General features: G+C 38.0%; 3 protein-coding genes and 1 non-coding gene across 5 annotated transcripts in view; 2 read left to right on the plus strand and 2 right to left on the minus strand.

Moving 5' to 3' along the window:
* Positions 1-14,376, minus strand: part of LOC103856262 (peroxisomal (S)-2-hydroxy-acid oxidase GLO5) — a 382,149-nt gene that overhangs the window by 24,878 nt on the left and 342,895 nt on the right. The window lies entirely within an intron of this gene.
* Positions 9,305-9,402, plus strand: LOC117129155. Its single transcript, XR_004452778.1, has one exon. It is a non-coding gene; the product is annotated as a small nucleolar RNA R20 (small nucleolar RNA).
* Positions 10,026-12,055, minus strand: LOC103855649 (binding partner of ACD11 1). 2 transcript variants are annotated; one of them, XM_009132663.3, is made up of 4 exons: positions 11,765-12,055; positions 11,223-11,402; positions 11,074-11,154; positions 10,026-10,871 (listed from the first exon to the last, which is right to left on the minus strand). In XM_009132663.3, the coding sequence occupies exons 1-4, from the start codon at positions 11,768-11,770 to the stop codon at positions 10,224-10,226; spliced, it is 915 nt and encodes a 304-aa protein (XP_009130911.1). In that variant the 5' UTR covers positions 11,771-12,055; the 3' UTR covers positions 10,026-10,223. The 2 variants fall into 2 exon arrangements, with proteins under 2 accessions (XP_009130911.1, XP_033129534.1); XM_033273643.1 differs by having other exon boundaries at positions 11,769-11,896.
* On the plus strand, positions 12,514-14,313 carry LOC103855658 (syntaxin-23). Its single transcript, XM_009132674.3, has 7 exons — positions 12,514-12,893; positions 12,967-13,060; positions 13,144-13,283; positions 13,363-13,437; positions 13,508-13,665; positions 13,744-13,844; positions 13,962-14,313. Exons 1-7 carry the CDS (start codon positions 12,697-12,699, stop codon positions 14,025-14,027), a joined length of 831 nt encoding a protein of 276 aa, XP_009130922.1. The 5' UTR covers positions 12,514-12,696; the 3' UTR covers positions 14,028-14,313.

Below are 14,376 nucleotides of genomic sequence, written 5' to 3' on the forward strand. Positions count from 1 at the left end.
GAGACTGCTATAAACACGGGTTTAAGGAATTGTAATTTTATTTATTCACATAATCAATATATAAATCCTAAACGAGTATTTGCCTCAATTATTTTAGTTTTTTTTTTCAAACTTAATTTGCATTTGTTCACAACAATGAAATTTTTCGCAAGCTGGAGTTCAAAAGTACAACTATCAACTAAGTAATATTCAGTTTCCTCTCCGAGATGCAGTTATCAAGGCAGACTATAACTCTTGTTTCTCGATATCGGCGACGGCGTAGCTTGCCAACATTGCCTATAATCTTTGTTAATCAAGTTCTTCTCCAATTGTTATCTCTATTTTCGCTCACATTCTACTCTTTTTGAAATATCCGATTTGTATCTCTACTCTTCCAGTCGAGTTAGCATGGTAAACTGTTGTTGTTGTCTGCTCCTCTCTGGATTTTGGATCTCCGGCTTGACTCCCCATTATTATCTCTTCTTTTCTAATTTCGCTTGACATTATGCCTCACAAAAGCTTGCGTTTTGTCTCGCTGGTCTTCCTCATGATGACCACTCACCATTGCTTACCGTCGTCGTGTCTCGGTAGATCTGTCAGTATTGCCGTTGGTTTTAAGTTCATTTTTAGTGTGTTCTTCCGAACATCTGCTCTAAAATTTCAAGTGGAGTTCACCAGGTCTATTAGAGTCCCACATCGCTTAGATAAGTGATTTTTGGGCAATATATATGTGTATGGGTAAACCTCCACTCATGAGCTAGCTTTTAGGTGTGAGTTAGGCCCATCACTAATATGGTATCAGAGCCCATGGTTAAGCCCAGCAGATGATTTCCCATATAAATAGTTGTCTACCTATATAGCCTATAAAAATGACACATCTTGCTGTGGTATGTCCGAGATGTTGGGCTTGGGCTGTTTCCGATGGACCGTTTCCCACCCACATCTCGAGAGGGGCTATTAGAGTCCCACATCGCTTAGATAAGTGATTCTTGGGCAATATATATGTGTATGGGTAAACCCCCACTCATGAGTTAGCTTTTAGGTGTAATTCTAATTCAGTTACGCTCTGATACCATATTGAAGAATGAAGCTGATGAAAATAAACTTTCTCATTAACCAAGAAAGTATACACTGATAGTGTATTTATACATAAGCGGTATTAGCTAAAGGAGACTAAACCACAACTAAACCAATGGTTTAGCTAAAGGGGACTAAACCAAAGATATAAGCTAATAAGGTCTTTTCTTTCTTTTGCCATTTTTGCCATTTTTACCATTCTTCATATCATAATGTTTTTCTTTTATCGCTTTGTCGTTATGTATCTCTAGTTGTACTCATGTTGGGATAAGCTTGAGTTAGCTTGGAGATCAAGCTAAATATATAAATAGGAAAGTCCTTGATAATTAGGAGTTATCTAGTTATCCTATGTCTTGTGTTGTTAGGACTTTATATTTATATATATATGGAGATGTCAAAGTGTGAGATAACATATGAGTTGTGTGATTGAGAGAGCTTAAGTTTTGAGGAGTTTCTTAAGCCTTAATAAGAGAGTATTCTTATTGAATTTGTGATCCTTGATTCATACGTTTGTGATTCTACACTTGGTATCAGAGCATTCTAGGCGAGATACATAAACGTGTGTGACTGATTTATTTCTGCAAACATGAGTGACGTAAAAGATGAAGACGAAGCAATCTCTAAAGGAACCGGACCATCCACCATAAAGTTTCCCATGTTAAATTCATCAAACTACACTGTATGGGCTATGCGGATGAAGATTGCCCTCAAGGTTAACAAAGTATGGGAAGTCATTGACCCAGGAACCAAACACGAAGAGAAGAACAACTTGGCAATAGCCTTGCTGTTCCAATCAATCCCCGAAGCCTTGACATTACAAGTTGGTGACCTTGATACAGGAAAAGCAGTATGGGAAGCCATTAAAGCGAGGCATGTTGGAGCTGAACGTGTGAGAGAAGCAAGACTGCAAACATTAATGGCGGAGTTTGATAGACTAAAGATGAAGGACACTGACACGATTGATACTTTTGTTGGAAAACTATCCGAAATCTCTTCAAAGTCTGCATCGTTGGGAGAAATATTAGAAGAACCAAAGCTTGTAAAGAAGTTCTTGAAGAGCTTACCAAGAAAAAAATATATTCACATTGTAGCATCTCTTGAGCAGGTTCTTGATCTGAATACTACTAGCTTCGAAGATATCGTCGGGAGATTGAAAGCTTACGAAGAGAGGATATGTGAAGATGAGGAAGAACAAACTGACGATCAAGAAAAACTAATGTATGTTAACTCCACGACAGAATCTCACCAAGAGAATTATGGCGGAACCAGAGGAAGAGGTCGCGGAGGACGAAACGGATGGAGAGGAAGAGGCCGCAGACGCTACGGCAACTTCCATACGCAGAGAGAAGCGTACAGACAAGGTCAAAACAGAGACACATCGCATATAACTTGTTTTAGATGCGATAAGACTGGACATTATGCACAAGACTGTCCCGACAGATTACTGAAACTTCAAGAGACCACAGAGAAGAAAGATGAAGAAACTCACGAAGCTGACGAGTTGATGATGCATGAAGTGGTTTATCTTAACGAACAGAAGGTAAATCCAATGATTTTCGAGAGCGAACAAGACACAAAGAACGTATGGTATCTTGATAACGGAGCGAGTAATCATATGAGTGGAGATCGTATGTTCTTCGTGACTCTTGATGAGAATGTAACAGGAAAAGTTCGCTTTGGTGATGATTCACGCATCGACATAAAAGGAAAAGGATCTGTTCGTTTTATATTTGATGGAGGCGAGAAGAAGATTTTAAAAGATGTCTACTACACACCGGGTTTAAGGAGCAACATTGTCAGTTTAGGACAAGCAACGGAAGCTGGATGCGAGGTAAGAATGAAAGACAACGAACTCCTTCTCTTTGACAGACAGGGTTACCTAATGGTCAAAACAACACGCTCAAGGAATCGTCTGTATAAGGTTGCTCTACAAGCTGATACAGTTCAACTTCTTCAAGTCTCCACAAGCTCGGAGTCTTCTAAGTGGCATGCTCGTCTTGGCCATGTTAACATGGATACAATGAAACTGATGATCAATAAAGAACTGGTCGAAGGAATTCCTCATATCGAGGTAAAGAAAGAAACCTGTGTAGGCTGCTTGCTTGGCAAGCAAGCTCGTGTACCCTTCCCAAAAACAACTCTGTTCCGAGCCACTCAACCGCTGGAATTAGTTCATGGAGACCTATGCGGACCGATTACACCCATCACACCTGGACAGAAACGTTATGTTTTTGTCCTAATAGACGACTACTCTCGATATATGTGGATAATCTTGTTAAAGGAGAAGAGTGAAGCTTTCGAAAAGTTTAAACACTTCAAGAAGATAGCAGAACTTGAAACCAGAGCTGTAATAAAAACGTTCAGGACAGATAGAGGTGGAGAATTCGTGTCTCACGAATTCAATCTATACTGCGATAAGAATGGAATCTCGAGACACCTAACAGCTCCATACTCTCCTCAACAAAACGGAGTTGTTGAGCGACGTAATCGAACCTTGCTCGAGATGACGAGAAGCATACTTAAACATATGAATGTTCCAAGTTGGCTATGGGGGGAAGCAACAAGACACGCCACTTATTTGATAAACCGTATTGCCACAAGATCACTAACCGGTGAAACTCCATATGAAGCTCTACGAAAGAAGAAACCAAACTTGAAGCATCTGAAGGTATTTGGCTGTGTATGTTACGCTAGAACAGAGGTTGCAGGGAGGAAGAAGCTCGACGATCGATCCAGATTTCTTGTACACTTGGGTACAGAACCCGGATCTAAAGCTTACCGCTTAATTGATCCCGTGAGTAAAAGGATTGTGGTGAGCCGAGATGTTGTATTTGATGAAAGTAAAGCTTGGATATGGAACGTGAGTGACCAGATAAGAGAACCTAACTCGTTCTCTATTGACGTTCGAGGTTTTGACGACAATGACAAAACAAAACCTGGAGCTACTATCGATGAACCTGAAAACGAAACAGAGTATGAAGCAGAGGATGATGGAGACAACAACGATGAAGAAGACGATGGAGAACATACACAACTAAGGAGATCATCGAGGATAAGCTCAAAACCGGCATACCTTGACGATTACGTTCTTCTTGCAGAAGCTGAAGGAGAGAGACTATTGATGGTTCTAAACGAAGAACCTTGGGACTACAATGAAGCTAAGGAACTTAAGGTTTGGGTTGATGCGTGCAAGGATGAAATCTTTTCAATAGAAAAGAATAAAACTTGGAGTCTCGTTGATCTTCCATTGGGAGTAAAGCCTATCGGCCTGAAGTGGATCTTTAAAGTAAAAAGGAATGCGGATGGAAGCATTAGTAAATTCAAAGCACGATTGGTCGCAAAAGGCTATGTTCAAAGACACGGAGTTGATTATGACGAAGTCTTTGCGCCGGTCGCTCGTATTGAAACCATCCGGTTGGTTATTGCTATAGCAGCATCAAATGGATGGGAGATCCACCATCTTGACGCCAAGACAGCTTTCCTTCATGGCGAGCTAAAGGAGGACGTGTACGTTACCCAACCTGAAGGTTTCATAGTCGAAGGAAAAGAAAATAAAGTGTACAAACTGAAGAAGGCGTTGTACGGGTTGAGACAAGCACCTAGGGCTTGGAATGTGAAGCTGAATGGGATACTCCGGGAACTTGGCTTTACTAGGTGTCCTAAGGAACCTTCACTGGATCGAAAAGACGAAAGGAAAGGCATTCTCATTATCGTGGTCTATGTGGACGACCTTCTTGTTACAGGTTCCTCGGTTTAAGCAATCCTAGAGTTCAAGAAAGAAATGTCAAGAAAGTTTGAGATAAGTGATCTAGGGAAGCTAACCTATTACTTGGGTACTGAAGTACTACAAACAGAGGAAGGTATCGTGTTGCGGCAAGATAGATATGCGATTAAAATCCTGGAGGAAGCTGGAATGAATGAATGTAACTTAACTCATGTTCATATGGATGTCAACGTGAAACTTTCAAGATCAGCACAAGAAAGGAGCATCAACGAGCGTGATTATAGAAGAAGCATAGGCTGTCTTCGCTACCTGCTCCATACTCGACCTGATCTCTCATATAGTGTTGGCGTGCTAAGTCGTTACATGCAGGAACCGAAGGAGTCTCATGGAGCAGCATTGAAGCAAATTCTTAGATATCTACGAGGAACAACTTCACTAGGTCTTCGCTACTCAAGATCAAGGAAGCAAGAGATAAGAGGCTATAGTGATAGCTCACATAATGTAGATATAGATGATGGAAGGAGCACGCATGGTCATGTGTTCTATCTTGATGAAAGCCCTATCACTTGGTGCTCACAGAAACAAGAGATTGTTGCGCTCTCATCATGCGAAGCTGAGTTCATGGCAGCAACTGAGGCAGCCAAGCAAGCCGTGTGGCTTCAGGAGTTACTTAGCGAGGTTGTTGGACGAGATATTGTCAAGGTCGCCATTCGGGTTGATAACAAATCAGCCATCGCCTTGACCAAAAACCCTGTCTTCCACGGACGAAGTAAGCACATTCATAGGCGTTTCCACTTCATAAGAGAATGTGTAGAGAGTGAGCAGATTGAAGTTGAGCACATCCCGGGAACTGAGCAAAAGGCCGACATATTGACAAAGTCACTTGGAAGGCTAAAGTTTAAAGAGATGAGAAGTTTGATTGGAGTTCAAAATGTTGGAGAAAATGAATTCAAGCTTAAAGGGGAGAATGTTGGGATAAGCTTGAGTTAGCTTGGAGATCAAGCTAAATATATAAATAGGAAAGTCCTTGATAATTAGGAGTTATCTAGTTATCCTATGTCTTGTGTTGTTAGGACTTTATATTTATATATATATGGAGATGTTAAAGTGTGACATAACATATGAGTTGTGTGATTGAGAGAGCTTAAGTTTTGAGGAGTTTCTTAAGCCTTAATAAGAGAGTATTCTTATTGAATTTGTGATCCTTGATTCATACGTTTGTGATTCTACAACTCATGTATCTTTGGTTGTACTCGTCTAAACTTTTAAAACCTTTCATTTTAATATAAGAATTTAGGGTTCGAAAAGGAGTTAAAAGTCCAAGTTACCAAAAATAACAGATACAATAGTATCTACTATCTAGTTTTTGTTTTTGGAATAAACTACATATATATATATATATATATATATTTGAGTGTAAAAGCGAGGTGTATTTTCTTTTTACAAATAGGTATATTGTTTATTAGATAATTTCTACAACAAGTTAACATTCAAGTTTCTTATTCAGCTCTACTACGCATTAACTCCATTTTATCAAAAACACCATACGACATCAATTTAAATTTTGGCCCTATGCCAACGATGGACAGTCCAAGATTTGATTCCCGAAATACCCTCTGATAATACATGTCCCCTTAGCCCATACATCGACAGATAATGTTGGGGACGATCCATTGATTCGTTTAATTTTTCACCCACATATTTAATAAAACTTACTCAGAAAATCGTATAAGACAAGATATGCATATATGTAATCCAAAAATAATTGAAGTCGATCGTCCAGGTTAGTGCGGCACGAGGAACGATATAGATAAAGAGAAAGGAATTTTAATTAAAATCTAAAAAAAAATAAAAAGATTAAAGAGTTTAAAATGCATATCGTTACTTTATTGGAGTTGCTACCGACCGACGATGCATAAGACAAAGTTAGAAGAATTATCGATTTAAGTATTACTACTTATTCGTGTCTTCGCAGAGAAAACTAAAACAATTAAAAAAAGAATTTAAAATCAAATTTATTGGTTGTTTCCAGGAATCAGCGATTAATTATTTTTATTTTTATGAATACTTCTGACTTATGATCTACTACGGATTTACTCCATTTTACTCCGCATGGGGACTAAAGTGAAAGAACATGCTGTCTACTTCACGTGTAAACTTGTAAGACATTGAAGGCCAAAATTAGTTGTACTTGTATATGCTAGTTTCTTATAATGCATTTACGTATCAGTGTTTCTTATGTATATAACAATCAATTTAATTTTGTTGCGGTTGAAGTCTATCTCTCGATGGTAGTTATTGTTAAAGAAAAACTGTGATCAAATACAGGAAACATAATTGTAACGAACATATAATCAGTAGTAAAATACGCAAAGCCGCAAAGATAGAGATAAGACTAACAAATACTTATATGAGTTTTAATCTATCAATCCAACATACTGTCCTAATCTCACGTTAATATCCTTATACATCTATCATAAACTACCCCGCAGCACTTGGACACAAAAAGAAACTCCACCAATATGTGAAAAGAAGAAGTACAAACAGGAAACAGATTGATTGGAACGAAAAGGTAGGAAGCACAGTGGATCTTTTATTATAAAGGAGTAGATGAAGAAAGATTTGGAGCTTGTTAGAATAACTGGCCCCATGAATCTTTTTTATGAGATTTTTAAGCACATCTAAACTTCGGGCAGTTTGATAATCAAGACAAATGAGTTGCTTTCAAACTTTAACTCGAAATATGAGCTAACGCTGCATGAAAGAAAAAGGTAAAAACCCCAACATAGCTGGTTTTATACGTGTCATTTAATACAAGAACAATTATTTGACTTTTATAGGGGTAAAAATTCGTAACCTATTTCTACAATTTTAAAATTGTATTATTATGAATTGTTATATTTTTAGTGAATTCATCTGTTATTGGTTTGGTGATTTTTAATTTTATCAACTTTTTGTTACTGTAACTATTTTCTATATATTTTGGTAAATTTACTAAATGTAGTGGTGCCGAGATATATATTTTATACTGTTTTGTTTATACAGCACAATTTTGAAATTCTAAAACTGTTATAACTAAACAAAAACAAATATTTGCTAGTATTGTTAAACATAACTTTTTTCTTCATAATTCCTAAAACCAACCGACGAACTATATTTTCAGTTAAATCTAGACACCATTTGATTTAACCGATACTAATCGTCCATATTTAGTTTGGCAATTGAGAGAATAAACGCAATATACAAACTTGACAAAAAAAACGCAATATACAAAACCTTTTCATTCTATTCGTGTTATTACTAAAATGAATTCAATTTGACTTGGATACGTTTTGTGAGTTGTAATTTCGTCCAACCTAGGTTTTGGCAGATAAAAGTTCAGTTTTGGAACCTAAGGTAAACCAGAATCGTACTACTAGCCAAACTCGCAAAACTATTACGTAAACACAAAAAAATTCAAGTCGTGTGCTCAACATCGTCTACAAAATAATTTGAAAAAAAGAACGGGATCGAACTTGTGATATAATAAACATATATAGAAGCTTTCTCTCTAATATACCAATATGCTATACCAGATTTTTAGTCACTCAGTTTTAGCTTCTCTTTATCTAAATCTTCTCTTGTATTTAAAGCTTGATAGAATATCCAGCGGGAGAGGAGCGGAGGAGATATGTTACAATTTAGACGAAGATAGCTGGATAATACGGAATTGATTCTTGATTGTTTATAAAACAAGAATCCACAACTCACATAACTAAAGTTCAACTCGAAAATGGACAATCCAAACAGAAATGAGGAACAATGAGTAATTTTCCAGAAAATACAAAGAAAAAGAAGATACACACGAGAGCAAGTGTCAACTATATATACTTTCATTTTGACTTTTCTTTTGATGACGTGGTTGTGGTCGACTTGGCACTCTTTTTTTTTTTCTTTTTTATGTATCGAGATACGGTTGACAAGTGTAAAATTAAGCCCCCATTGCCGGCTGGAGGCTGGAGCACATGACGGGGTGCTCACTAAGACAATCAAGATAATTTCATAGTTTAAAAAGCAAGTTTAGGGATAGCAAAATTCAGAGTCTGATGCCCAATCACCAGTTAACAAAAGAGTTTCGACATAAGGAACTTGATAGTTTTTTTTTTTGGATCAAAAAGGAACTTGATAGTTTATTTATAATAATATAGAATGGAAATTATTTGTAAAATCTACATGGGAGGTTTGCGACAGTAACAATGGTTAAAAAGACAAGCATAAGCTACTTCGCCTTTTGCCTTGCAAAACTCAATGCAAGCAGCCACACCACAGTTGGAGTTGGTATCATCCGATAACACCGCTCGTCTTTTAGAGGGGCATTGACAAACATTCCTTATACACTGGACGTATCCTGTTCGTATTATTGCCTTTGGACACCGGATTCCATTGCAATCAGCGTTCGTCTTGCAAGTTTTTCATCTCGTGCCATACTCGGTGTACCTGTACACAATTATGTATATTATCGATATATATACATTTGTGGATGATGAGGAAGATGAAGATAACTGAGAAGTAGAAAATATTAGTTTTGTTTAACTCACATGTTGAAACAAGTAGAATATAGCTATGACTATCAAAGTTGGTTTCTCCATTTTTGTTGTGTTTAGGTTATTTTCTTGTTGTAAAATTAAAATGATATGTTTGGAGAGTATTTATAATTGTGAAAATACAAGTATTTTTTTTTACCATTAATTTTTTTTTTTCACTTGACAACAATATACAGTATTTAGTAGCTCAACCTTTCTTCTGTGAGAGGCCAAAATTTACATTTATTCTTAGCTATTTAAAAAAATAAAATATTACATCAATCTTAATTTGAAGAAGCTTTAATGTTTAAATCATATCCTTTGGAAAGAGTATCAATGTACAATATATTATTTTGAGATTATTTCTTAAGAATAAATAAATAATTCATTGTAAATTTGATTTAATTAATTCGGTAGCCAAATAATTAATTCTTGTGGCGATTACTGGTAGAGCTCACAGTTTCTTGAGTGGCATGTATAGCGCTGTAACAAATTTCATTTGCTTTAGACCTTTTTACTTGAGGTATTAAGTTTGTGTTTCTCGTATTATGGCAGAACACTGAAGATGTCGGTTAAAAAAAAACAGATCGATTGTTATATTAGTTGACTTCAATTTTAATTTTATTTCGGTTTAACTAGTCTCAACCCTTGTTTCTTCACCGGTTCTTTTTATTTTGCAGTAAGGAAAACTTTAAAAAAAAACAAGGACTACAAAATTGTTTTTTTTTTCAGGTCTAAGTACCAAACCAAACCATGAATCCAATGTTGCAAGAACACATGTCTTGGTCCTAAATAACAAGTTCCATCTCCAGGAGGGATTTAGCTCCAAGTATTACAGTATACAACACGAATCAGAAAGGTCCTTTACTTGCCTGCATAGCTTAAGGTTGAGCCAGCGCCACAGGTGGAGGAGGAGCTTGCTGCACCTGCGGGGGCTCCTGATGTTCAGAATCTTTCTTTGCTTCAGGAGACTCAGAGAATTTCGATTCTTCTCCCTCTGATGACGCTGCCGCCGATGGTGACTCAGACAAGTGAACTCTAGCAAACTCATCAACCACCTTCCTCTTGTCTTCTTCCTCAGCCAAACCAACTTTCTCTTTCGCCATTTGCCCAACTTCCTCCGCGGCTTTAGCCACTTTGCTGAAAGCTCCGGTGACCCACGTGGCTCCCGTGAGAACGTACCTGTTCTTCATGATAGCCGAGCCCGCGTTGCTCACCGTCTGCTCAGCCGCGGCGATGGCTGATTTGGTTTTCTCCGAGACTTGGTACTTGTGATCGACTTCCCTGACTTTCTCCCCCACCACGACGGTTCCCGTGTTGATCTTGTCGGTGAAACCGATCTTCTTGTCGAGAGACGCGACCCTGGCTGACGCAGTGGATGTTAGCTGGTGCTTCTCGTCGACGCTCTTGGCTTTGGCGATGGCGTCTTTGCCGAGGATGAATCCCTTTGCGAGCATGCTGCTGACAACGTCTTCGGCTTTTCGGAACACGGATGCACGGGGAGATTTGCTGCTGTCCTCCTTGGGTTCCTGGAGAGGGAGAGAGAGTGATGCAGAGAGGATATTTAGAATAAATATCTTAAACTAAATAAGATTTTTGTATTATTCTAGTTTTCCGGATATTTTCAGAATCAACGGATTTCTAATTTTATTTAAAAAGGCTTCCGCTACATCAGAGAGGTAAGAGTTTGAATCTCAAGAGATGATGATGATGATGAAGTAAAGAGATTACCAAGGAAGCTAAAGCCTCAGTGGAGAGTTGGTAATCAGGGGCCATAGTGACAATCACTGAAGAATCAACAATGGTTGCTCCCTGAAAGAATCTCATAAATACTTTAACAGGAAGTAGTGACAGAGGGTGAGAAATGATAAAAGAAATACCGAGAGAAGAACAGCAGTTTCAGCTCCTTGTAGATCCTTGAAAGTGACATATGCCAGCTTAGACCTTTCTGTTTCGCTGTGCATCTCAAGGTAGAGAATGTCGCCGGAAAAGGAAAAGAACTCCTTGAGGTCTCGCTCCGTAGCTCCTAGAGATACATTACTCACTTTTACACTCGTCATCTGCAATAAGAAAAGATGCAAATCTCGTGAGACTTAGACAACTATTTCTCCAATACATTGATTAGAAGACGGTCAAAGTTTAAAACTTTTCGAGTACACTGAACAATAATACCCTTTTCAAATAACCAAGGACTAATTATAAATCTTCGTTAAAAAGCTAATCCTTTGACATGAATCGCAGTTTAAAGATTAAACACCATTTTCGCACAGGATAACAATCACAAACAGATCTGTACGCAACATATTCCTTAAACATCATCAACTCAACAGCAGAAGAAATCAACGATCTTATAGTAGAAATGAAAACGAAAACCAACTCGTTTCGAACAGAGAGAGAGAGGGGAAGGGTTAGAGAGACTTACGGACATGGTGGAAATCGATCGACGCGGTCTGAAACAGAACTTTTTTTTGTTTCACCAAGTTTGAAACGAAAACGAATATTCAAAGAGAAAACAAAAGAAAAATCTTCGGAAGCGGATTTGATGTGAGGAGAAAAAAAAATAAGAGGACCCCACTTAGGAAAACGGACGAGAAGTCTTCGGTTTTGGCACGTGATATTGTCGGAATCCAATTTTCACCGGCAATTTCTCACGTGCCATGGGTAAATCACGTTTGAAATTAATCAGATTCGCTCGAAGACGTGGTGAATGCACACAGCACAATACTTTTGTTGTTTAAAATTAATAAATATATCAACAGTTTCGTATGTGTTACAGAAAAAAAAAATCAACAGTTTCGAATTGTACTATTAAATTATTAATTTATAGTTTAGTCCTCTAATTGTTGAATTAATAATTAGTAGGGATCTATGGACAAAATCAACTAACGACGTGACGAAATCACTCTTTCCACCCGTGCCTATTATCCACGTGTCTCGAGCTCAGAGTATCCTTCACATCGTAAGAGCATCTTGTATTCATGAGTAGACTATAAGATAAGATTCTTATCATACACGCACCCGTACTTTTGCCCCTAACATTCATACCCTCCCTCTTTCATAATAAACCCGGAGGAGGATATACTTGCTAAATTCTAAACTATGAAGTCACTTTCAGAATATTACAGAAAAAGTAAGGACTAAAACCTGAGATTACACAAAAAGGTACAAACTTTTACATTCATACAGCTAATGTGACACACTCCACGCTTTTCTCAATCTCTCTCTCTCCGCGATTCACGCTTTTCCCAATCTCACTGTCGGAGAGAGAGAGAGAGAGAGAATCACGCCGCCGAATCGATCATCACCGTCGAAAAAGGAAGAGACTTTCGTGGTGGGTTTACCGAGACAAGAGAGATGAGTTTCCAAGATTTAGAGGCGGGAAGAGGAAGATCATTAGCTTCTTCACGGAACATCAATGGAGGAGGTAGACAAGACACGACGCAAGCCGTAGCTTCCGGTATTTTTCAGATCAACACGAGCGTCTCCAGCTTCCAACGACTCGTCAACACTCTCGGTACTCCCAAAGACACGCCCGAGCTACGAGATAAGCTGTAAGATTCCTCTAAAGTTGTCTCCTTTTGTCTGAGTTGGCATTGTTTCTAAAATTCAGTTGTGTGTTTTAAGGCACAAGACAAGACTACAGATCGGACAGTTGGTGAAAGACACAGCAGCTAAACTTAAAGAAGCTAGTGAAACTGATCATCAGAGAGGTGTCAATGTGAGTGTGTCTTTTTATTCTTATGTTTGGTATCTGAATTTTGATTGGTTTGTTTTATACTTTTTTTTTTCTGGTGTGTTTAGCAAAAGAAGAAGATTGTTGATGCTAAGCTTGCAAAAGATTTTCAATCTGTATTGAAAGAGTTTCAAAAGGCTCAGCGTCTCGCTGCTGAAAGAGAAACCGTTTATGCTCCTCTTGTCACAAGACCATCTCCTCCATCTAGGTAAATGCAAATAAATCAAAAATGGCTTATGCTTGCTTTGTGGTCTTGTATCTTGATTCATTGGCTTTGGTAAATATAGCTATACACCGAGTGAGATAGATGTGAAGGGAGATAAGCATCAAGAGCAGCGTGCGCTTCTTGTGGGATCAAAAAGGTAAAGTTTATACAGACAAAGTACTGAGATGGTTTATCTTTTGATTGGTTTGTTGTTGTTGTTGTTACAGACAAGAACTTGTACTGTTGGACAATGAGATTGCGTTTAATGAGGCTATTATTGAGGAAAGGGAGCAAGGGATAGAAGAAATCCAGCAGCAGATTGGCGAGGTTCATGAAATCTTCAAAGACTTGGCAGTGTTGGTACATGATCAAGGAACCATGATTGGTACAACTGATTCATACTAAAACTTTAACTTGTATCCTCATATTTTCAAATCTAACACCTGTTTCTTTTTGTACGCAGATGATATCAGCACTCACATTGATAACTCCCACGCTGCAACTGCACTAGGAAAATCCCATCTCGCAAAAGCCTCAAAGACACAAAGATCGAATTCTTCTCTGGTAAAAAAAACTATCCAAGCTTTTGATCAGACAATAAATGTGTTTTTTTTTGAGGATATAGGATGATGATAAGAGCAAACCTATAAACTTCTTCTTGCCATTTCTTTTCCCTTGCAGACGTGCTTGCTCTTGGTGATTTTTGGTATCGTGCTCCTGATTGTTATTATAGTGCTCGCGGTTTGATTTTCCAGAACTCTTGAAAGCATGAAAAGAGTTCTTCATCATCATTCTAGAGAAAGCATAGATGAGTGTATGTTCTGTCCAATTGTCTCCTCATGGCTCTCTCCTTTGCTCTACCATTTAGTCTGTTGGACTGTTGGTCTTTTGTCTCTTGTTATGAGTATATAGAGTAGTTCCCTTTGTTTTGGTTTGTGGGTGTTGGGTTTTGTAAGAAAGTGTTACTGCTTTGTTGTCTCTTCTGTTGAAGACCAGAGTGAATCATAAAACTGAAATCTTCTATTTGTGTTTTTTTCTTTAAGATGAAATTCTTAGTTTCGATTAGCTGACCATGAAGCTAAGTGAATCATATAAC

The sequence above is a fragment of the Brassica rapa genome, chromosome A01 (genome assembly GCF_000309985.2).
Source record: "Brassica rapa cultivar Chiifu-401-42 chromosome A01, CAAS_Brap_v3.01, whole genome shotgun sequence".
NCBI lineage: Eukaryota > Viridiplantae > Streptophyta > Magnoliopsida > Brassicales > Brassicaceae > Brassica > Brassica rapa.